At 50.4% G+C, this 25,261-nt stretch overlaps 1 protein-coding gene across 2 annotated transcripts in view; it reads right to left on the bottom strand.

Annotated features, from left to right (window-relative positions):
- Positions 1 to 16,906, bottom strand: part of UNC5A (unc-5 netrin receptor A) — an 85,896-nt gene extending 68,990 nt beyond the window's left edge. Inside the window, exon 1 of one of the 2 annotated variants that reach the window (XM_081901010.1) lies at positions 16,419 to 16,906. In XM_081901010.1, the coding sequence (XP_081757136.1) occupies positions 16,419 to 16,521 (103 nt within the window). In that variant the 5' untranslated portion in view covers positions 16,522 to 16,906. The remainder of the gene's footprint in view (positions 1 to 16,418) is intronic. The other variant, XM_081901012.1, reaches the window with a different exon arrangement.
- Positions 16,907 to 25,261: the final 8,355 nt, after the last annotated feature.

Below are 25,261 nucleotides of genomic sequence, written 5' to 3'. Positions count from 1 at the left end.
AGTGTTGCTATTATAGAATTCAGCAGGGAAGAGGAAGTTACTGGAATTACCGTATTTTTTGCTCTATAAAACTCACTTTTTCCCTCCTAAAAAGTAAGGGGAAATGTGTGTGCATCTTATGGAGCAAATACAGGCTGTGCAGCTATCCCAGAAGCCAGAACAGCAAGAGGGATGCTGCTTTCACTGCACAGCGATCCCTCTTGCTGTTCTGGCTTGTGAAATTCAGAATTATTTTTTCTTGTTTTCCTCCTCCAAAAACTAGGTGCGCCTTATGGTCTGGTGCGTCTTATAGAGCGAAAAATACGGTAGTTGGCTCTGCCTCTCATTGACTTTAGCGCCACCTGCTGTTGGCCTCCCTGCCTTTCACAATACAGTACCAGTGGGCACCAGGTGCCCATTTAAATCTACCTCCCCATGCCTAGTGTCCTCCAGATGTTATTAAACACTAGCTTCTATCACACCTAGCTATACTAACTGAGGTTGATGTGAGTTAGGAGTCGAAATACATCTGGAGGGCACCAAGCTGGGGGAAACTGCCCTAAAACCATAGTTAAAAACCCAGCAGTTCATGGCTTACCCAGCATCATAGAACTGTGTATCTGATTCTGTCTTACCACCACCCTTTTATTATTTTTTTTCAGACCCAACTGTCATAATTTTGGATGCTGCAACTTTGGCTCTGCACATTCTATGCCTCTTGAAGCACATTCAAAGGATGTTCTTTCCCTCAAAGGATTCTGGGCACTGGAGTTTGTTAAGGTTGCCAGGAATTGTGGTTCTGTGCAGGGTAAACTACAGTGCCCAGAATTCTCTGAGGGAAAGGATATGTTTCAAAGGTATAATGTTTGCCATGCCACCTGAGGAGGTTAGGAGCTCCTTCCTCAGCCAGTGCCTCTCTCTCACACACAGCTTCTAGCACACTCCCTGCCGCCAGGCTCTCGGCTGGAAAGCCAAACGGAGTTGCGCTCATGAGACTGAAGTTGGTTCCCAGTTCCCAGCCTCATGTTGTACTCGCAATAAACGGTAGGGCCAAGTGCTGATTAAGTCAGTGATTGTTATAAATGAATTTGTCAGTGGCGGTTTTGCATCACAATGGAATTTAGCTAATTAAGTATTTCAGCTGATAACACTTCTCCCATTACATGCAATTAGCAAAGCACTAGAGGCTGCAAAGATCTCTGCTGCCGCCCCTCCAGCCAACAAGCACATCCCCAGGGCTAGGGCTGGGCTACAAAGACCACCCAGAATCCCAAAAATGGAGGGTGTATTGCTCAGAAATCCTTGACGCTTGTGTTGTAGCATAATCAGATCCCACCCCATTCCCCAATACCAGAGCAAAATAAGATAACATGCATTGCTGGGGGTATGTATGGCGTAAGAGTAGCAAACATGTGGCCCTCCAAATGTTGTTTTAAATTTTTTTAAAAATTAAATTTGCTATCTTGATCAAGACAACAACTTCCATCATCCCCAAGCACTGGATATGCTGGTTGATACTAACAAGAGTTAGGGCCCAACAACTTGGGGTGGGCACAGTTTCTTCATCCCTGATACAGGAAAATGCATCTGCATCATTATGGAATGTGATGGTGACAATGACTGAGCTCCTGTCTTATAGGAATTACTGAGTTAGTTCTGCATCTTGGGAAGCCAAGTCCCATACGCTCATCCCAAGTGGTGTGGGTCTAGTAACTGGATCCTAGAAAAGCTATCAAAGGAAAAAACCAATCACACAGCTGGGGCCAGCCAGCTTGCCAGAGGCAACAGGTTCTACTAAGCACAGGAATCTCCCTTACATACTACCATTTTATACACAGGGAGTTTTTGTTTGTGTGGAATAGCATTTCATTGTGGGAGCCCTGGTCTACGCTTTGAAGCGACACAGCTGTGATAGTAGAGGCCGTCATTTCCCATTTTTAACTCATCGTTCCTTCCTATGCTTGTGCCCAAGGAACAGCCATACTCCATTTTCTGTTGCTTTTTTCCTACTAACCTTTCTTAGGACTAATTCTCACCAAGATGGTGAACATGTGCCTAGACTTTACCACTTCAAATTGCAGGGTGGGGACTTAAATTGTGGAGTGTTTTCCTAACATTGCCTGCACATTAGAGTGGGGGGGGGGGACCCTGGAAGCCAGGCAGAAAAGTCTAGGCTAGAACACTTCTCTACTTGACAGCTTGTTTTCTATGTGCAGGGAGTATTTTGTACGGAATAGTGACACTCAGTTCCTCAAGTTCCCGCCTGCAGTTTGAAGTAGACCAGGCTTCCTGAACCTTGGCCCTCCAGATGTTTTTGGCTTACAACTCCCATGATCCTTAGCTAGCAGGACCAGTGATCAGGGATGATGGGAACTGTAGTCTCAAAACATCTGGAGGGCCGAGGTTGAGGAAGCCTGAAGTAAACACAAATTTATCACCTGACTGAGGAAGAGAATCAGGCCCAAGAATTAACACATGTCATGTTAAATTAGGATCAGAAACCTGGCAGTATTTCGGACGTGGACAGCACTTCAATAGTCTGACCAACTCATTGTTGAATCCTGGGGCAGAGCATACGTTGGAGGGAGTGTGCATCAAGAATAGCAGCAGAAAGCAGTGGAGCCTGGACATAAGGAAGGATGAACAGATAAGAGCATCTATAAGCCTGCCAGCCTCGCTCACACACCAGCTCACCTCTCTGCTATTTTGCCAGGGGTGCAAGACAGTGTCTAGGTCAACAAAGATCCAGAGCTTGCGTTCCTGGTCTGACAGCGATATCTTAACACAGCTCCCCAGTTGTCACTGAATACATTAAAGCCGCTTCTTTCAAAGGCCAGACTACAAACCCGACATTGGTAACATCGACTTATAGCGGAAAGGGCACTGGGCTAATTGGGGCAGAGGCAGCTGGGCTCCAACAAGCTCAGCACAGAAGCCGCTAACAGCTCCCTTGCAGCACAGAGGCATTTCATGGGGTGGTGGAGGGGAGGGAAAGGGGCTGCCGGGTACTCTCCTCCTGCTGCCTCCCTCCTGCCTCTCCTCACCCACCCCCTTGTTACCACAATTGCTCATTACAGGGAGGCTGCCCTTGCTAATTGCTGATCTGCACCAAGCATCCTGCCTTGAGAGACCCACTTATTGCCCTGATTAATGGCAGATGCTTCCCCGGTCGTCAGGCATCAGCCGTGCTGCCGTAGCAACCACTCACCTCAGCAACCGCTTGCCACAGCCACTTCCACCTGTCCCAGATTTAGGGGCCGCTGCAGAGTTGGAGATGGGGAGGGGGATGGAGCTCGGAGTCGGAATCACCGTGGTGGCGGAGCGGGAGAGGGCCAGGTTCAGACAGAAGGATGAAAGCAAGACTAGGTGGAAGAAGAGAAGCTATAGGGGTGTGCCTGCTGGGGTCTGTGGGGCATTTGTTGGGCTGGGAGAGAAGAAACTGAGGTTCTGAAAATTCCTGTGAACCCCCTTCTCTCCCTTCCTCTCAACCCTCCGGGGCAAGACTACATACAGCAGCTGCTCCAGTAGGGAGTGTCACGGTGGCTCCAGGAGGCCAAGCAAATTCTTTGCCTCTCCTTTAATTGCAACTGAGGATCAAACGCTTGGATTCAATAACGTTCCTGCTGGAGCCTCAAGGTCACCCTGAGTCCTGGTCCCTCCAGCTGCAGAGTGGAGGAGGAGACAGAGGCCTTGAGGAGGAAGGGGGGGTGCAGCAGGCAGAGGCAGCCACTGTATACTCCCCACATACGCACAGCCAGTGCCCAGCAATGGGATCCCAAGCTTGCCCCACATTAGAAGGAACATGCAATGAGGGAAGACGGCTTTCGGCTCTTCTTGCCCTGCACAGAGTGCCTCTGCCTATTCCTCCCTGGGGGCAAATTGTGTTTGGTGCAATGTAACTTGCCCTGCCTGGAAGGAGAGATGTAATTCTGAGCGGTGGTGGTGCCCCCACACCACCACCACAACCCCCCCCTGCAATCCCTCTCCCAGTTCAGCCTCTGGTGTGTCCCACAAGATAGGGTGATTTCCAGCTACTCACACATTTCCTGTCTCCTGGCCTCCTTCACAAAATGCATCCATGTGGAGATGGGGCAATTATTTAGCAAGCAGACTTGTGAAGTAGGGAAATGTTGGCAGGTAAGGCCTTGCACAATTAGCACCTTCCTCAGCTGTTCTGTCTCTGTGGTCTGCTCCAGCCCTGCCGCTTCTGTCAGCCATAGTGATTGTCACAGTAACAAAAACGCAAAACCATACAGATCTATTATGTGTGGCTGGGGCTTGTCAAGCTCTGATAGATCTCTGACACGGGCATGACCAGCCACGGACCTAACATACAATTCCTTTTCCATTCCAGGGCAAAAGCCAGCCAGCCTCTTCTGTGGCCCTTTTCACACATCTGATGTGTGCGTATTTATCTCTTCTGCAATTCAAATGCAATTTCTACTTAGATGTTGTTGGGGGGTGTTAATGCTTCTTTTTCACTTTCAAGCCTGCATAAACAGTGCCCGCATGTGCACACAAATAGCAGCATAATGGCTTTGAGTGACATTTGGGGGAAACTCCTAAAGGTTGAGTAGGGAGAGCTCCAGGCCAGTTAGTCTAGAGTTGCCCAGTAGGGGGTCTCCTTGCTTCGTTCCACGAAATGGCTGGGTTGGCTCCAGCGCTTGTTTGATGACCCAAGCACATAATTACAGCCGCAGGAAACTTTCTCAAACTGTCACTGATCCTTCCTCCCTGGCCCTTACTTCCACCATGCATGCACACATAGCAGGGATGGGGGGGGGGAACGAGCCACCCTGCTGTCAGATGACAGTGCTCATCACCCCTGACCGTTGGCCCTGATGGCTGACGTAAGCTGGAGTTCAAAAACATGTGCACACAACCAACTACCTTGCCTGGAGAACAGCTATGGATGTGGGAACCCTTAGGTTTACTCTAGAGGCTGTGGGGCATCTAGGTTGCTACCATGTGGGTCAGCTACTGAGGGAGGTGTATCTTCTGGAAATTATAGAAGCCCCCCTTCTGGAGCAGTATCCATTTCTCAGTCCCTGCTCCTGGGCTGACATTCAGCACCGCAAGCTAATCCATAGCCCAGTTCAGAGATATAAGCACAAGCTGCTACAGACCCCCAGGCACCATACCAACACACACACACACACACACACACACACACACACACACACACACACACCTACCTTACTTTGATGCACATCAAAACACACCAACTTGCCTTGTTCAATGCATTTGGGCCTGCACACACATCTGTGGTTTCTCATACGGAAGCCAGAAATCAGAGGGCAAGCTGTCTAGGAGATCCCTCCTGGGAGCCCAGTCTGTCCTGGGGCTGGGCTTGCCACGTCTATATGAGGATCGATGGCCAGGTTGTCTGAGAAAGGAGCTCTGCTGCTCCCAGGGCATCCCTAGGAAGCTTTAGATAACCGTTTACCACCTTGCAACCCTGCCTGAAACCCTGGAGAGCTGCTGCCAGTCAGCAGGGACAATGCTGAGTGAGGTGGACCAATGGTCTCACTTCCTATATTCTCCTATAGAGAACCCCCATAGCTGCCTATTATGCAAAGCCCCACAACCCATGGGACTAGTTTTGTAATACAGGGACAAATGAAGGAAAATCCAAGACTCAGACAGGATTAGCACTTGAAAGGGCCCTCAGGCAGTAAGATCGATCCAGCCTAAGAAAGACCGGGAAAGAGTTCCAAGCTGAACTACACCTCCAAAAATAGCACATGGTGCTGCTGTCCTAGGAGTGTACCACTTTGGAATGCAGGTGAGGGGCTCATAGGAGGGGAAGCTCCACATCATCAAAACAAAACACACCAAGCATCTCTTGCCTGTGGGGGGGGGGGGATGCCAGAGAGGATTCTCGCAAGCTTTCCCCTCCATTTCTGAATGGTACAGATCAGAAGCCCCCAAATACTCCTTGTGGGGGATACAAAATGGGCTGCTGCTTTTACGCTCTGCTTGTATCTTTCCCAAAGGTTAGAACACCATTTAAATTAGCAGGGCTCTTCTGTATGTGCTTATGTTCCTCATTTTCTATGTGCAAGAAGAGATTGCATGTTTGGGGGGGGCACTGAAACACAATATTGTCCTGCATTCTGAAGTGGTGGTTCAGTCCCAAGCGATCAGTACCATTTGTATTTGTGGAATGATTTGCCTCTGTTCCGAAACTTGAGTAGAGAGGAAGTAAGTGAGGGGAGGCATAATAGAGGCACACAAAATTATGCAAGGTGTGGAAGAAGCAGATAGAGAGCAGCTTTTCTCATAATAGTAGAACCCTGGCTGTCAGTGAAGCTGAATGTTTAGGTTATGGCCCTTGCTCCACCACTGAGAGTCTGCATTGCATACAGAAGGTTGTCATGGTCTTGTTACAAGAAGAGTCTCTGAGGTGCACTTGCCTGGAGGCAGAGGCAGCATCCAAAGTCAGGTCCAGTCCTACAGCTGGATGAACAGTGATCCATGGGGTCAGATGGTTCAGGGGCCAGGGAACCTGTTGATCATGGGGTCCAGGGTCACAACAAGCAGGAAACAGCAAGGTAGGGCCAGGAGCTACTAGCATTGCTACCAGCATCCACCTGCTGCTTGAAGCTCTGCTTAAGAAGGCTGAAGCCAGCTTGTTCTCATCAGACCTTCTCCTCTTAAGTCCTTGAAGGTTGATCAGATGCAGGTGGAGTCACTCCCCTTTCTCCCCCTTCAGGCTGCTGTTCAGCAGGCGAAGCTGACTCCTGGCCCATGGCAAAGGCTCCAGATTCAGTCCTGGACATCTTCAGGTAGGGCTGGGACAATAGGACAAAGTCTCATCTGAAACCCTAGAGAACTGTGGCCAACCTGTGTGGACAACACTGAGCTAATTGCCTGACTCAGTATAAGGCAACCTGTCCCTAATGAAGAACCAGTGTGGTGTAGTGGTTAAGAGGGGTCAGACTAGAATCTTGGAGACCAGAGTTCAAATCCCCACCTGGCCCTAAAGGTCACTGGATGACCTTGAGCCAGTCACAGCCTGTCATCCTAACCTACCTCACATGCATGCCTCTTAGATATCCTTGGAGAAAAAGGTGGGATATAAATGCAATAAACAAATGCAAACAATTATGTTAGAAGGTTCAGGACAGGCAAAAGTACTTCTTCATACAGCACAGAGGCAAACTTGGAAATTTTCTCCCACAAGAGGCAATGACAGCCACCAACCTGGATGGCTTTAAAAGAGGCTTAGACAAATTCATGGAGGATGAGGCTATCAATAGGTACGAGGTCTTGGTTGTGGGCTTCCCATAGACATCAGGTTGGCCACTGTGAAGACAGGATGCTAGACCAGATAGCCCTTGGTCTGATCCAGCAGAGCTGCTCGTATGAAGGGGTATGAGGTAGAATTAACTTTGCAGAAAGAGCCTTTCCCCCATTTGAATACATTGTGTGTCTGTGTATATCAGGGTTTCCCAAACTAGGTTCTCTAGCTATTTTTGGACTTTAATTACCATCATCCCTAGCTAGCAGTACCAGGGGTCAGGAATGATGATGGGAACTGTAGTCCAAAAACAGCTGGAGACCCAAGTTTGGGAAACCCTGGTGTATCTGACCATACATGTGCTGTTGAGTCATGAGTGAAAAAAGTCCTTAATCAATATTTGCTTACAAGGGGGGTGGAGCATGCCCTAATTTCTGACAGCCTGCTTGGTCTAAATAGGGAGGACTTGATGAGGGACATCCTCAGCACAGCTGGAGGAGACGCAGCAAAAGTCAACTGAACAAATCAGGAAGTTGGAGAATCTTCCCTAAAAGGAAATGCTAAAAAGGGAGATGCTTCTTAGTTTAGGAAAAATGATGACTTAGAAAGAACATAATAGAGGTTTATAAAATTTTGAATGGCATGAATAGGATGAATAGAGAGATTTTTCTCTCAAAATACTGGACCTCTGGATCATCCAAATAAAAATTGATTGGCAGCAGACTCAGGATACTTAAGAATATAGCCATGCAGTACATCATTAGCACGTGGAATTTATTGCCACAAGATGTGGTGGAGGCCATGAGGATCAGTCAAATTAATGGTGGATAGTTTGATCAATGTGTCTTAGCCATGAGAATGAATAAAGGAATTCTATATTCAGGAACAGTTTACTTCTAATTAACACTTGCTGGGGACAAACAAATCTTCATCATGACCTGCCTGTGATGATCCAAAGGTCATTTGAGTTTCCAGCGTTGGGGACAGTGGGTCTTTGCTTATGCTCTTGTGGTCACATTTGAAGCTCAGTTTGGGTACAGCGGAAGTGGGGGAGCTACAACTATGGATAATTAATTAGTAGGCTATTGGGTGTGTGTGCAGAATCAGAACAACCCCGGGGGGGGGTCAGACTTGGGGTGGCAGTACAAGAAAGGCCTGAATAGGAGGAATCTTAAATGGAGATACTAGCAGATGCTGGCAGGGACTGAGGGTCACACCACTGGCAAAATTCTCATATTTAGATGCACTTCAGGATCTCTGTTATTCTTATATTGGTGTGATTATATTAACACGAGTGCCTGCAGTTGTTGCAGGGGTTGTTCACTCAGTATTGTTTTCCTCTATCTACCTGGACAAGGAAAACCTGGTGTGCAAAAACAAAGCCCTTGCATAAGTTCAATTTGCAGTCTCTCCAGATATAGCTGCCTGAAACACTGAAGATCTCCTGCCAGTCAGGATAGACCAAGGGTGGAGACTGTAACACTCCAGATATTTTTGGACTCCCAACTCCCATAAGCCCCAGCCAGCATGACCAATACTTGAAGATTATAGGAGTAGTCCAACAACAATTTTGGGAAAGCCAGTGTGGCCATCCTTGGTGTGGACAATAGTGGTCTGATCTATTGGGGTTCCAATGTTCCTACTGTCGTGGGTCAATCAATCAATCAATCAATCAATCAACATGCATTCCTTGGAGGCTGGATCTGCTGCCCCTGTGGATCCTGCCACCTGGGGCAGTTGTCTCATTTTGCCTCATGGGTGGACCAGCCATGCCAACAGCAAGAAAAAGCATGCAGGTAGAGCTGATTGTTTGGGTCTTTCCCCATTGCTTACGACTCCAGTAGCAGGCCAGTTTCAGTATCATGGGAAAGAGATGCATGATTGGTCCTGTCCACGTAGTTGTGATATTGTTTCTCTCTCTCTCATACACACATGGACACATACAGAGGCCCCCTACCATACCACGGGGAACTAATTCCTGCATATCTCTCTCTCTCCTTTCACCAGGAGCTGAGAACTACATAACAGGCAAAAAAGACTTGAAGCTCCTCATCCGAGCATTCTCAAGGAACTGCAGGTAGGATGAAAGTCGTTCGATCTCAAACCCTGGAACTGTAGAAAACTGTAGGGACATAGGTATAAGCTTAGAAGCTGCCTTATTTCAAGCCACACAATTGCTCCAGCTAACTCAATATTGTGAAAACCCTGAATGGAAGTGGCTTTCCAGAGTCTCTCCTAGTCCTACATGGAGACACCAGGGATTGAACCCAGGGTTTTCTGTATGCAAAGCTTTACCACTGAGCTCTGACCCCAATATCAGAACATTGGAAGTGTCCATTGTGAGTTTCTGCACCTGCTGGGCTGGAGATTCTTATCCAAACATTCAAAGGGACTTTGACATATAGCTCCTGGAAAGGTTGGGTGGCATTTAGCCTCACTTCACACGAACGCCTCTCTGGTTCAAGAAAAGAAGAAAGTGCCCCTCGCATCTCCTTCTCCTGCAATATTGAAGGAAGGAGCTGAACGCACCTGACCCCAGCATGAGCTGGTAAGAAACAAAATGAAACGGCTCAGTGCAAGTTGCCCAGCTGATGTCATCCCAAAGTCACCAGGAAGCGTTTGGTTTCACATTGCTTGGAACGCAGAGATAATGAAAGATCTTGCACATACCTCGTTCTGCCGTAAGGGGCTATTGTGAAGGAGGGCTTCCCCCCCCCCCCCAAAAAAAAGCAGCAGCAGCAAGGCGAGTCTGGCAATTCCCTAGCTAGATTGTTCCAGTGGTTACTTTCTTTCTTCCCCATGCTAAGAGGGTGCAGCTTATCTGCACCTAATTTCTTGTCTGAATTTGTCTGCCTTCAGCTTTCAGCCGGGGGCTCTCATTCTGCCTTTGTCTGCTGCATTAAAGAGCCGCCTGCCGTCAGAAATCTCCTTCCGTACCATGTAGGTACTTAGAGATTGTGATCAAGTCACCCTTTACCCTTCTCTTGGAGAGACTAAACAGATCGAACTGCTTTGGTAAGGCAGGGCTCCCTGCCCTCCAGTTATTCTTACAGCTTCTCCCTACTTCCTCTGATTTATGAACACATTTTTACTGACACGTTTTTTTAAAAAATAAAATAAAAAAACTGCAATATAAGCAGGGCTCAGGATGCAGGTTTTAGCAATGTTCGTCTTCACGATTCACACAAAGGTAACGTCACCGTCTTCCCGTTCCTGCTGCAATGACCCCTGCTTATTTAAGGGGTTGTTTACAAGATAATATAAGGCTAACCTTCCACACACTTTAAAATGTATGAAAAACCACTCTATAACCATAATGCTTGAAGACTAGCAAAAAGGTGGACCAGCCCTCTTTTCTCTTACAAAGAGTGTTCCAAGAAGGGGAAGGTGATTGTACTACCTGTTGAGGATTATAAAGGAACACTCTGTGTTAATTAGCCCAGAATAAAAAGGACAGATTAGCACGGAATTGGGAGTACCCTCCCCAGAAGATGCACTGAAAGAGAAGGAGGTGGGAGTCCATTAACTTACTATGCTTTAGCTTCTGCAATTACGCAAAGCAAAAGGATGATTAAACACACATTAAGCAATCTTGAGAACACACAATAAAACAGAGGTGGGCAACCTCAGACCCTTCAAACCCCTCTATATGGCCCTCAGGATTCTCCACACCCTCCTTGAATGTTTTTGCCTGGCTGGAATGTGTCCTTGAGCTTTGATCATGCCTCTTGGGTGCCTGGGTGTGTGAGTGTATTTAGAAATTGTCCAGGTCTGCAAAGGCAAAATTTACATCCCTTGCTCCTCCCACTTTTGCCCCTGGCCCCGCCCACCACCGGCATGTGGCCCTTTGGAAGGAATGTGGCCATTGAACAGAGGTAGTTTCCTCGCGTCTGCATTAAAAGCTAGAGTGGTGATGCTAATCCACATTGGTGACTGTGATTAATCGGGAATAAAAATGTGTTACTTTATGACAGCTCCCCTAAATTATCTTTATATGTATTTATCAGAGAGACTCATAGAGAACTCTCACCCAAGTTCCATCTCTGGGAAAGGTGACGTTCAGCTGTCAGTCTGAGTAGGCTGGCTGGTTTTGATTTGGAGCTGTGGGGGCAGAAAGGTTATATGCCGGTGATCCACCAAGACTGCTGGAAGAAGGGGTGGAGGTAACAAAAAGCCATAGAGGTTCATCTCTAGGCAATGGGAGGGAGTCAGCCTAGGAAAGGCTTCTCAAAGCCCATTCTGGTTTTGGACTGTTACCTTTCTCCAGCTCCAGAAAGGTGCAAATTTGACAATTCTCACTGCCCCATCCTACCCAAGCCATACTGACATTATCAAAACCAAGGCTTCCAAAACTGTGGAAACCACCATAGTGGTTAGAAATGGCTCTTGGCTGCAGTCAGCCCTTACCTCTGTTTCTGTGGCATGGAGAAAATGAATATATTGTGCCATACCTGAAGCCCCTGCCTTCCACATAAGAAGAGAGCCCTGTTGGATCAAGCCAAAGGGGCCAACTAGTCCAGTATCCTGTTCTCACAATGGCCAACCAGATGATGAAGCCTGAAAGCTGGACTTGAGCCCAACATCATTCTGCCCACCTGCAGTTGCCAGAAACTGGTATTCATGGGCACAACAGCTCTGGCATCCACAATCTGGTTCCCTCCAGATGTTTGAGTATCAACTCCCATAATCCTTTGCTGGCACAACCAATGGGCAAGGATAGCAAGAGTCATGGTCCAACCAAGACCTTCCTGGAGGGTACCAGGTTGGGAAATCCTGCAAACCACTGCAGTTCAGAGGTGCTTATATAAGGCATGTGAAAGACTGTGGAGGGACATCTGGTGCACTGAGACCAGTCCCTAGATCAGGAATCTTCTTTGGCTCCCCCTTTCTTTCTACAAAGCATGCCTCTGAGGTTTTCTGGCTGGGCTGGGGTAGCATCTGATTGCTGAGTATTTGTACAGCAGGGCCCTTGGTTCATAACTCAGCTTCTAAGTATGACCACCCATGTCCATAAGAATGATAACATGGAGAGATTGACAATAAAATATTGCAGCATGGAGTGCACCTGTTCATGGCTGGCTGGCTGGCTAGAGCCCTGCTCTCTCCCAGGTTACTCCATTCCATTTCCCTACCCCTGTTTTTTGTTGTTGCTCTTTCTCCTTCCCTCCAACAGTCCATAGGCATCCCATGGCCACTGTGTGCTGTTTGTACCAGGGTTGGGATGCTGCTGTGGACTCCAGCTCCCATCAGCCCCAGCCAGCATGAACAGTGATCAGGGATGATGGAAATTGTAGTACAATAACATCTGGAGGTCCACAGGTTCCACATCCCTGCATTAGTATTTGATTATGTAATTGTGGGAATGTAGGGACCTGGCGCCTGCCACCACAGTCTTTTCTTTCATCTCTCCAATCCTTCACCTTTCTAGTTCTGCCAAGAGAATTCCCCCACCTACATCCTTCTCTCTGCCTTTGCAGAGTCCAAGCTCAAAGGTCCTTATGAAGACAGCATCTTCTAGTGAGTGAATGAGAGAACATACCTTCTCACACCAGACCAGGTAGCGTATGACATTTGCCATGGGATTCGCCCAGGGTTGTCTTTTGTCACTAGCTCACTTGTTCCAAATCTCAGGCTTTATAGAGGGTTGCACCTCACATTCAAGCAAATCAAGAACACCAAGCAGTCAGGTCACCCCTTTTATCTGAGAACATTTCACCTCCGCATAACTCTGCGGAGCACAAGGCACATCTCCAGGGTGTCCTTTGTTTTTATTTTGATCTGACAACCCTGTCCTTTCCTTTTGCTTATCAAAAGGAAGTGGGGTTGTATGCTTCCTTAGCTTAGGCAAGTAGCACTCTGGGGGCACCATGAAGTTGTGAAAATAAACAGATGATGCCTTGTCTTATCTCACCACTGGCATATAGGCAGGGCAAATCACAGACCTGGCTGCCTAATGGAGAGGCAGTCTAGTAATACACCAACTGAAATGAAGGCTTCAGATCCCTCCTACTTACATCCACTGGCCCCTTATGTCCCACCCCAGGCACAGCTCAGAGGCATCCTTCATCTACAGCTGTTGATTTCTGACATCTTAGTCCACTGTGAGTTTTCCAATCAACCCTCCGTTGGAGCACATGCTGGCGTCACAAGATCAATTTCAATAGAGATCAATTACCCCATACTACTTTTTATTTTAACCAAACCATCAAGCTATCAGGGCAGTCCAAAAGAGTCAATGGGTGGACCCCTTCCATGTTCTGGAGGAAATGAAATGGAGGAAAAGATTTTAATCCACTTCGGTGCTGTGTAGGGAATGCACCCAACCATAGGCTAGCAGTATCAGATGGGGTGATATTGTATTATGTGTTGATAGTGATCGGATCACCTCTCCCCATATGATCTCCTTGCTCACTCCCCACAAACACAACTGTCGAGGGAAATTGGCATCAAGGCAGCGGAGGATCATAGAGCTGAACTGAGGGCCATTCGTCTTAAGAAGCCAGTGAGGAAAACCAAGAGACATGAATTTGGGGGAAATGCATGGGAGCAAAAAGAGATCTACGGGACAAAGACAATCTGAGATGAAAAAGGTAGTTGTGTGATCCTAAGGGAGCAGGCTGAGAAAGTCAGGATTATGGAGCATTGGTAGGGGGGGAGAGGCAATTAGTCCAGCAGTTTTTCAATGCTTGTTTCAGCTCTGACACTGTGCCTGGCTACAGCTGATACCGCCGTGGCTCCCTGAGTCCTCAGAACAGCACAATAACTTGGGGCATGTGGGGTGATGCATTTGGCTTGGGCTCTTGTAGATTTGGAAGAGCACAGAACAAACTGTCTGCATTCTGGAATTGCCTGCCCGCTCTGTGCAAAGGGGTCAAATTGCCCTCATCCATAGGCAAAAAGCTTCCTATGCTGCCAGGATGAGCCGCAGCCTCCAGGCTGGTGGAACGCCCACCATCTTCAGCAGGGAAGAGCCCCCCCCTCTATGTGGGCCCCTTTTGTGACTGTGCCTCTAGATGGGAAGACTTACCCCCTGCTTGGCTTGAAAGTTGGCTGTCTCCCTACAGGCTGGCACTGAGATCAGTGGGAAGAGCGGAGTGAAAAGACAAAACAGTATCCACTCATGCTCCTCTCTGCTGCCAGGTCCAGGTCCTCATCCTTCAAAGCAGCCTGTGGCATGTGTGGGTTTTCAAAGAATCACTGTGCAGCTCTACAATAGGCAGCTTGTTTGTGCAGTTGGTAGTGGCTGCTCTGTAGAGGGCATGTATTTCTCATTGCCAGGTGTTCTGGCTAGGTGCGTAACTGAAGGGCTCTGTGACATACAAGTGTGTGGCCAGGAGGCGTGTTGCCTAGGGAGGAGTTGTTATGATCAAAGGCAGCATAACATGTGTGCAGTTGCGTGAATGTGTGGTTGTTTGCTGACAATGCAATCACCCTCTGTGTGTGTGTGTGTGTGTGTGTTTGTATATGTGCACATTATCTTTTGCATTTGTGAATGTGTCTGTCTTTGTCGTGCATGCACACGAGTGCCTAGCATATGTTCAAACCTCTTGCTGTATGGGGTTGGTGGGAGCTGCAAACAATTTGCAAAGGACCCTTCTAATCCTCAAGAGATCCTGAAAAGCGTGTGTCCATGAGTGTGTGTGTGTGTGTATCTTTGGTGCATTATGACGGAGTGGCTGGGGTTGTAGCTTGGAAATCCTTTTGCTGATGAGGCTCCAGAAGCAATTCCAGAGACACACCTGTGCATGGCAGGTTAGCTTCCCCAAGACTCTGCTTAGAGAAGGAGGGTGGTAGGAATGAGAATGGCTATCCTTCTTTGGTTCCACGCTCTGCTACTGACCTGCTGGCTGACCTTGGCAATGTCCCTAAAGCTCTGGGCCTCAGTTCGCCACAGTTTACTTTGGGAATCAAAGCCCTGCCAGGCCTCATGGAGGCTGGAGGGCTGCACTGTTGGTTTTTGTTCAAGCCTTGGATGCTGGTCTGATCAGGAAACTAACTGCCTCTGAGCCCAGCCGGACAGTGAACTCTGGGTGAGCAGATGGGTGTCTTTGTTGGAGAGGAATGTGAAACAATTAGCCAACCCTCTGAAGACACCCTCTGTCATCCTAATAACACACACACACACCCCTTCCCACATCAATATTCCTCTCTTTGGCACAGGGCAAACTGAACGCAGCTACACCACTAGGCCCCATACCTTTCGTCAAATCCTCAGCTTGGGGTTCCCATCACAGACCCAGGGCTTTTCAGGTTCAATATATGTACCATAATCTTCTCCCCTTACCCCAACCACAAACTTCCCCTGCCAGCCTCTAGGCACAACTGCCCCCATAGTTGTTGGAAGTCCCACTTCCAGTATTCCTCCTGTTCAGAGAGGTCCCAGTTATCCTGCTGAGGCCAGAGCAGTCAAACAGCAGTCAAGCAGTCTCTGTTTCACATCCTTCCTACAAAACCCTTTCGGTCACCTTGCAAAAAAAAAAAAGAGCTGCCTGCCAGATCTGAGAAGCAAGACAAATAAGACTGTGAGCTCCACTGAAGCCAAGAGGAGTGGCAAGAGGGTGGGTGGGGAGGGGGCAGAGATGCAGCCAGACACCCCCACGCTCCCCAGCTCTTGTTTTAGCTCAATCAAAGGGCAGGAGCAATGGGCAGAAACGCAAGCACTGAGAGATCATGACGGAGCTCCAGAAAAGAGGGTCCTTCTGCTGCAGCCACAAGACACACTTTGGCAGTGCCAGGGCAGCGGGTGGCGGAGGCAGCGTTGCACATGGCACCGAGCCCAATGGCTGCTTTAGACAGAGCAGGGGGTGCAGTCGGCCTGGAAAGTTTGTGATTACACTTGGTGATGCCGAGTGGCTCCCTGTCGAGTCGACCCGCGCCCACTCCCGCTTGCCGAGCCCCTGGCTTCCATAACACACACCTCGTGCCCACTCCTAGGACGATGCCACCTGGCGGCTCCAGTGCCCCCTTGGCTGAAGCCACGGCGCCGCATCCTCCGCCAGTGCCCACCGAACTCCCCGTCGAACCGAACTCAGATGCATCTTCCGCTCCAGCCGCCCCCTCACGCCGCCGCCACCCCCCCCCCCGCCGTCCCCGAGGCTGCCACCCGTCAAGGAAGGCACCCGAGCAGAGCGCGAGAGCCGCTCACGCTGCTCCAACCAGACCGACGCCACCGCGCGTAAAGAGCGCTCTGACTCACCGCTGGGATGAATGTGGCTAGTGAGGATCGTGCCAGCCAGCAGGACATGCCATAGCCTTGTGCCCAGGCGGGCACCGGCTCCCAGCTGCTGCCATAAAGCCATCCTTCGGCAGGAGAGAGGGTCGTCGTGTGAGGACGGGCAGGATCCGGCCCAGGGAGAGAGGAAAGGAGAGGAGGGGATGGGGACGGCCCAGGGAGCACTGGAGAGGGGAGGGGTGTCCCAGCTGGAGTCTGCTCCGCGCCGCCGCCGCCGCCGCCGCAACAACTCCTCAAGGCACCTCGGGGGCACTTAGCACCCCAGCCCGCCGCGGGCTCCCTGCGCGCTCCATCTGCTGCTCATGGCCGGACGGACCCGCCGCCAGGGCTTCGAGGGGCAGCTGGCAGGGGGCGGCGGCGGCAGGAGAAGGGGGCTCGATCCGGCAGCCAGCACTGGAGCTCCGTGCCGGGCAGCCGCAGAGACCCCCTCGCCGGCCGGTCGCGGCGGCGCGACGGTGCGTCTTGCGTGTGTTTGTGTGCGCGCCTCTCTCTCTCTCTCTCTCTCTCTGCGCGTATGCCAATCTCTCTCTGCCTCTCTCTCTCTCTCTGCCTGTCTCACCCTCGTTGCCACTCACTGCCAGGCAGCGCCGGGCTGGCTGCAAGCACCTTGTCCGCGGCAATGCAGAAGAGAAAGAAGAAAGAGCCAGCGAGGGGCTGCAAAACCCGGACTGGATTCCGCCACGGGAAGGGACGGAGCAACAGCTGGTTCCAGACTGACAAGCTCCGGAGACGCAAACAAGCCCTCCTCTGGGAGGGAGAGGGAGCCGCAGCCGCCAGGCGGAGCCCAGCGCACCTACCTCCCGCGCCGGGCTCGCTCGGCAACGCCGGCGAGGGAGGGAGGGAGGGAAAGCCCGCCGCCGGCTCGGAGAGGGAGGTGGGCTCGGGGGCCAACGGCGCCCGGCGCTTGCTAGTCTCTTCTTTTTATATAGCGTGGTAGGGACGGGCAGGAGGCTGAATCCTCTCGGCTGGCCGGCCTCACAGCACTTTCCCTCCCCGCGGGCCCGAGGCTTCCCTACCCGCCCCCGGAGGAGCAACAGGCGGCAGCAGCAGCAGCGCGAGGCGAGCAGGCTTCCTCGAAGCAAGCCCCAGTCCCGCCCCCCAGCCGACGGCCAGCCTGCCCCCCAGCCCCCTCTTCACACAGGACGGGGCCAAAGGTCTCTCAGCCCCCCCTCGCAGCGATCCCGCTGCCGCCGCCGCCGCCCCCTTAGCCATCTCTGCTGTTTCTGGGAGACATCGTCACACCTCCACAGCACTCCTGAGAGGCGAGCGAGCAGCATTCACACATCGCAGAAGAAGGGAAAGAGCGGGAGAAGGGCTGAGGAAGGAGGGAGGGAGGGAGGGAGAAGCCCCCCCCCCCGCTCCAGCAGAGTGGACCCTTCCCCTCATAAGGGGGTCTAGTCCCCCGCCCCCCCCCCCGCGTCTCTGAGGGCGCAAGGCCTCGTTCCCAAGGGGTCCAGAGAGTCCCGTCCGGCTGCCGCCTGGTCCGGACTCCAGTCCTGGGCTTGTCTGGAGCAGGGACTGCCAATCACCGGCATTTATGTTCTGGACAAACGTCCCCTGAGGAGCTGCCTGGGACCCCCGCGCTCTCCCGGTGCCGTCTCTGCCGCAGCAGGGCGGGGAGCAGAGGCGGGCGGGCGGAAGAAGGAAGGGCGCAGGGTGTGAAGGAGCCCGCGGGGCAACCCTGCCCGGCGAGGGGGCGGGGAAGGAGGGCGCCAGGGTCAGGCGAGGGGGCTGGCGAGGAAGAAGCCCGCGCCTCTTGCAACACAAGGAGAGAGAGAGAGGAGAGAGACGCCGCTCTCGCAGGAAGAGACACAAAAGACGGGACAAAACAGGCTCGGAACAAGACGGGCAGACTCCGGCGCACGTACGGAGGGCGGCGGGCACATGGCATGATCGCGGGGAGAGTTGCACCGCAAGCCACATGCATGCATGCACATCGCATGTCAACACCACGCAGGATATGAACACGGCGAACGGAGACGCGCCGAAGGAGGAGGGGAGCGGGAGGGAGGGAGGGAGGCGGAGAGACAAAGCAACACAAAGAACAACAGACAATTCGCACAGAAAGACCAAACGGAACAGGAGCAGACCCCGGGCACTCTCTCGCGCGCGCGATGCAAGGGCGACAACCCTCGCAGACAGCGCTGCCTCTTTGTACAGAGCGGGGCTCGCAGCTCAACACACCAGGTCCCACGCTCACCACATGGTACTAGGAGGGCAGGACGCGGGAGCCTCCCCCTTACACTTTGTTTGTTTATTTATTTAGGGTGGCCTCTGCAACTAAGTTTTACTCAGAGTAGTCTCACTGGAATGAAGTGGACCGAATTCGCATAGATTCATTATGGGTCTACTCTGAGTAGGGCGGAGCTGAATACCACCCTTTGGTTATGTTCCACATTTTCTCCAAGCTCAAAGTGTTTTGCATGGTTCTCGCCGTCCCCATTCCGTCCTCACAACAACCCCGCGAGGTAGGTCAGACTGCGGGGCAAGGACTGGCCCAAGGTCACGAGTGAGCTTTGTGCCTGAGTCTCCCATCCCTCATCTGCAAGACACGCACTGCTGTGTGTCTTGTGGGCGCTGGGAAGTGGGGCCAAATCCAGCCTCCGGGAATCTCTTTGGCAGCTGCATAAAGGCTTCCATCTTTTACCCTGACTTTGTGGAGAGGGAAACTGCTGGCCACAGTTTGCTTCTCTGCAGCACCAAGTGCCAGCCAGGCATTGCTGCCAGTAATACATTCACCCCATCACTCCAAGGAATAAGCAAAACACATGGCTGAGGGTAACCCCTTCCCCACCCCAATTTCTCACCCCTCGACTGCTCCTCAAGCAGGGTGGGCTGCCTAAGAGCAATTTGGAAGTAGGTGGTGCAGGAGCAGGTCTAGCCAAAGTTAAGAAGTTCACAACCTTTAAATACACACACACACACACACACACAGAGAGAGAGAAAACCTTCTTCTGCTTATTTAAAGCTTGCATTTTCTTAACACACACAACTCCCCTGTGGCCCAGAATGCATTGGGCTTTTTGAATGGAATTGTCTGTTATAGAACTTTGAATAAATCTGCTCCTGCTGCAGCCTCCTACAGAATGCTCTTGTGCTCTCTGTGTGTGTGTATGCTTATCCTGAGAGCTTTTTTGCCAGGCCCATGCCCTACCCCCCAGAGTCTCGCTGGAGGGTGCTTTCCCCACCACAGACCCCAGCCTGAGCCTGCTCTGCTTTGTCAGTACTGCCTGACTTCTGCCACCACAGGTCCCAGCATCCTACAAAGAGCATGCAGCAGCACAGGAACACTTTAAATGTCAGAGGGGAAAAAAGGGGTGATGCTCTCTGAGGGGATGCCCAGCCTGGCAGCCACAGCCCCCCACCCCCTTGCATGAGACACTGCCTTGGTAGTGACATCACTGCCCAGCGCTGGGGTTTCCATAGAAACACCCCCCTCTTTTCAGCACACATTGACCAGAGCTGATGGGAGGCTGAGGGGAAGATCTGGCCATGAGCCAGCAGGTGTTCATCATCCCCTGAATGGTTTTGACGGGGAGAGGAATTTCAGGTACTGAGCAGTATCAAGTAAATGTGAATGCACAACTGATCCCTGCTTGTGGTCATGTTCTGGTTACTTGGCTGCTCTTCTGATGTCAGTGAAAGGTGACAGCAAATGGCCCCAAGAGTGACAGATAACACCCCCCACACAAACACATTCTGATAATGTTAGAGGCAGTTTAGGAAATATAGGATGAGACACACACAGAGAGAGAAAGAGAGAGAGCGAGACTTGGGGAGCAGGCAGTGGCGTAGCGTGGGGGTGCAGGGGGGCCGGCCGCACCAGGCGCAACATCTGGAGGCGCGCGCTCGCACTCGCAGCTCTCTGCCCCTACCTGGCTCACTCACTCTCTCTCACTGCAGTGCTGGCTGTGAGAATCTGATCCGAGCCGCCGGGTCGCCGCCCACTGTGGAGGGGGTGGGTGCCAGGCATGCGGTGCGGAGAGAGAGCGAGGGACTATCTGGGGGAGGGACAGTGCAGCGGCTGCCCAGCACACCGCTGAGCGCGGGAGAGAACCACATCAGACCAGACCAGGCAGCAGCAAGAAGAAGCTGGCAGCGGCGGCAGGTTAGGGGTTAGGGGGCGCAAATTACTTGCCTTGCCCCGGGTGCTGACAACCCACGCTACGCCACTGGGAGCAGGCATTCACTGTTGTGCTGAGCTGCCAACTGGGCAGAACAGGCCTGGTGTCAGGTGAGAGTGGCCAGGGTTAGGGGAAACACATCTTTTAGCTTAGGCTGAGGGTTGCTTATAAGAACTGTTTAACGGCTGAAAGGAAGTCAGTGCCTCTGAAACTATTCTGCCAGGATAGAGAGTGTGGGCTCAACCCAGGGGTCAGCAAACTTTTTCAGCAGGGGGCCGGTCCACTGTCCCTCAGACCTTGGGGGGGGCGGACTATATTTTGAGGGGAGGAAATGAATGAATTCCTATGCCCCACAAATAACCCAGAGATGCATTTTAAATAAAAGCACACATTATACTCATGTAAAAACACTAGGCAGGCCCCACAAGTAACCCAGAGATGTATTTTAAATAAAAGGACACATTCTACTCATGTAAAAACATGCTGATTCCTGATCCGTCCATGGCTAGATTTCAAAGCCAATTGGACCAGATCCAGCCCCCTGGGCCCTAGTTTGCCTACCCATGGCTCAACCATTATGAACTGCAACACTTTCTCCCACATCACGTATATGTGCACACACCACACTGAGTAGCACAGATATATTATGGAATTTGACTTCTTTCAGAGAACCTTGGTGTGTGTGTCTGAAGGGAGTGTGATGGGGGTGGTAGAGCAAGCCTCCAGCTTTCCTTGGTCCCAAGGGGTGAAAACTGATGTGACTGTGCCTGCTTCAAAGCTCTGCCTTAAAAAATATATACAAAATCTTGGCCAGGGCTCCCACTGGTCAGAATGAAATGGGTATTCTGTGCTCTCAAAAACTAGTTGTGTTGCCCCATCAAACCCTACTCCCTTATCCTTAAGCCGGGTTTACTCTCTCTGGTTTACCCTTCCTCTAGCTTTGTCCTTTCTGCTGTCCGACTCTTTGCCAAAATATTCCAAATTTTGCAAATCACTACTGTTGGAATAAGTACAGATGTCACCAGTTAAAAAGTGGAACTGTGTGCTGCAAGGGCACAATTGATCAAGAGTGGCTTTCATGAGGTCCGCTGGCAGAGAACGTGGTTGCAGTGATAGGCGTCTCCTGTGCTACTTTGTCTCCATGTAATCCTGGGCTCTGAGATGACACATTTACACACCATCAGATGGACCCACAGTCCCTCTTCTTCCCCAGAAGGGTTTCCCTAGCCAACAAGTCCTGCAGAGTCTTCCCTCTGGGTGTCCGTTCGCCATGCCCAGAACCCCCTTCCTCTGCCCATTCACTCCTGTCCTCCAACATTATGTGCAATTGCCAAGCCTTTCTGAAGGACCTTGCCATATACCTGCCAGGAATCAACTCCTGCAAATAATGTGACAGGCCCCAGCCATGGCACAGTCCCTGCTGTTCTGGAACACTTTGGTGGCTGGCAAGAGAGCGAGAGAATGAGACAAAGCCATACTTGCTCCCACTTACTAGTCCCGTCCCTTGGATATTTATTTACATCCACTTGGCAGCGTGAAGTTGGAGACTCATTAGCCTCTTCTATTTGCATGAAGCCGATAAATAGTCCTAAAGGAGATGCTCGTGCCACATCTGGGCTTGTCTTTCCCAGCAGCACTTGCTCCTTCTTGGCTCGGCTTATTATCAGTCATGCAGCTGCCTAGGCAAGCTCTTTCCCGGGAGTACAGAGTGGTCCCAGCCAGTTGCTGGACACAGTTAACATTGCAGTCAAGGTGCCCTATTAGCAATGACACTATCCTCTCCCCTACTTGCTGTGTTTTAGGCCTTGGCTGCCAGAACAGAGAGGGAACCAGAAGAACAGATGACCCAGTAGAAATGCTTCTGCAGATTTAAGGGGCACTTCCATGTTGCTTCCCATTCTCAGCTCTGGTAAGAGGACTTATTCAGTGCAGAATACCGTCACAACAACTTGACAGTCAAAATAATAGAATCGTAGAGTTGGAAGGGACCATGAGGGTTATCTAGTCCAACCCCCTGTGAGGCAGGAAGCTTTTTGCCCAATGTGGTACCCAAACCCATGACCTTGAGATTTACCTTGAGTCTTGTACCAATTGAGCTATCCCAAGACGTCATATGCAAGATAGTGCTTGTTAATCACCCCCATAAACTTATAGCCTCATTCTCTCTCTCTCCCTCTCTCTCCCCTTCTTCTTTCAAAATATATTTTCTTTTAAAATAGTTATATGCCACTTTTCCAGGCAAGCCCATCCAAAGTAGTTTATAACAATGAAAGCTACAAGTATATCACCCCTCCATCACCATATAGAGTCAATAATGAAACAGAATCACAAAAATAAAAACAGACTCAAAACTCTGATAACGACATAATATTCCAGGGTGGTATAGGTGCAGGCAATTCATCTGACAGCTCACAGTCAAAAACTTTAACGGGTTTTCACAATGCACCGCAGGGGAGGTGTATCAGCCTGGCTCTTTGGAAACTGGAGTTTTTACGTTTTCCTTTCTCTGATCAAAATTGATCTTGCTATAGTAGCTCATTTAGTGCCCATGAAAGAAGCTCTGTTATGTTCCTCTTATTATTGAGATTTCCATATGTTTAAATCCCACTTATATTCCACCATAGAACCCAGGGCAGTGTACAGATTGTCTTCCCATCCAGGCACTGACCAGGCTCAGACCTGCTTAGCTTCAGGAAGGGCGGCAATGGTTTGGTTTAATAGCCATCAGACTAGGCTCTGATTGTCAATTTCTTGTGGGGGGAAAGAGGAAGGATTTTGATAGAGGGTCTAAGGTGGGAATCAGCAACAAGTGGCTTTGTGGGCCAACAGTGGTCCCTAAGGGCTTCCATCAGTCGGCAAATGGGAGTGTGTGGATGCAGCTGCTGTGACCATGGGACTTGCTCGTGGTCCTGTGCAGTGAGCATCTCCTCTTCTCAAAGAGCTTCCAAGGTACAACCAGTTTCTCACCACATCTGGCTGATGTGGTTGACCATGGAATGAAGATGTAGCCTGTTTGGGGGATTTCCTATCAAATTTTAGCAAAGAACAAAGAATTTTATGGAGCATCCTCAAAGGACCAAAAACAAGCTCTGAACTGCATGCAGTATGAGGAGTTGATCTTTCAGCAGGCAACTCAAGAAGGCGCCCAAGGAAATCTTAGAGCATCTCTGAGAAATTAATATTAATTAGGAATCTCTATCTTAAATTAGAAATTGTTTGGCATTTTATTTCTGCACAGCCATTTTGTTTCGCACAAACCTCATTTCCACCTCAGATTACCTCATGTCTTCCCTTAATAAACGTATTGATGTTGCACTATAAATTCTATTTGAAGTGCAGTGTGGCAGACCAGCCGACTCTGGGTGCAGTGACTCCATGATAGCATTAAGTCTCAAACCTCAAGCAAGAGAACTGAGCCCTAAGAAGCTGGATCCAAAAGGACTCAATATGTAACAGCTTCTCTGATTCCTGGGGAAACAGAACTAAGACTGAGGTAGCGCAAGAGAATCTGCTTGCCGTCTAGAATTGCTGGTGTGTTGGAGGGCAAGTGAAGCTCTCTCTTGCTCATTTGGGGCAGCAAGAGTCGACTTAGGACCACAAGTGCTGGAGAGCAACTCATACTGTGGGTTAGTAGGAGAAAGAGCCACTGTGGCACAGCGGTTAAAGTGTTGGGGCTAGACCAGGGTTTCCCAAACTTGGGTCTCCAGCTATTTTTGGACTACAACTCCCATCATCCCTAGCAAGCAAGACCAGTGGTCATACTGTTGGTTCAGTATGGGCCAGGTGGAAGCCAAGAAGCCAGCAAAAGGGGGAAACAGTGAATTGAGAGGGTTAAGGAGAAGCAGGTGACAGCAGAGGAGAAAAGGCAGGCCTTGCAGTCTGTGATGGGAGGTGATCTCCTCCTTGCCATGTGCCAGCATGCTCTGCAGAGCTAATTTCATTTGTAGCTCCAGGAAATGAACAATTAACAAGATGCTCCGATGCCTTTAAAAGCTGAAGTGGGCGAGAAAAGGCCTGGGCCAGCTGCTGCCTTCCTTCACCCTATCATAACACACGCTCCATACAGGTCCCCTCCATCGCCAGCAGAGGACCTTAGTCCTTCCCACTGAGGATCTGGTGCCATCACAGGTCTGTCTAGTACTCCATCTCCAGGTCAGACTAGCTGCTGCTCATCCAAAACCAGCTTGAAAAAGCCTCTGCGCATCCTCTCCTTTGAGTTTCAGCATCCTGACCCCAGATGTTTCATGCTTCATGCTGGAAACTCTTTTTAAAACTTCAACCTAGACTTAGCTTGAAGCCACAAACAATTGGATGTTAAAGCTTTAGCACACAGTGAAAATGGCAAAACTAAGGGCCAGGCTAGAGAGGATGTAAATCATGTCTCTGGCCCATCATGCCTGTTTTTGTTCTCTGAAATAGCAGCTGCAAGGGACTGGAGCTGTAGCATGTGGGGAGGAGAGGACGTCCATCCAGATTGGTTATGTGCATAGGTATGTTGCTGCAATTTGCCTTGAGAGGAAAAACTCCCACTGATGCCGATGGGAAACACAGACTGCCTGATTCCAGAACAGTCTTACTGTGGAGTTATTGACGAAGTGTTTTTGCTTCTTTGCATATTGAAATTGTTAGTATCTTCAATAGACACTTCTCTGAAAATTTGTTTTCCCCTCATCTGATCTTCGT

The sequence above is a fragment of the Podarcis melisellensis genome (genome assembly GCF_964234715.1).
Source record: "Podarcis melisellensis genome assembly, chromosome: 2".
Classification (NCBI taxonomy): Eukaryota; Metazoa; Chordata; class Lepidosauria; order Squamata; family Lacertidae; genus Podarcis; species Podarcis melisellensis.
The sequence above is the reverse complement of the archived record's forward strand: the minus strand, read 5'-3'. Positions and strand labels throughout refer to the sequence as shown.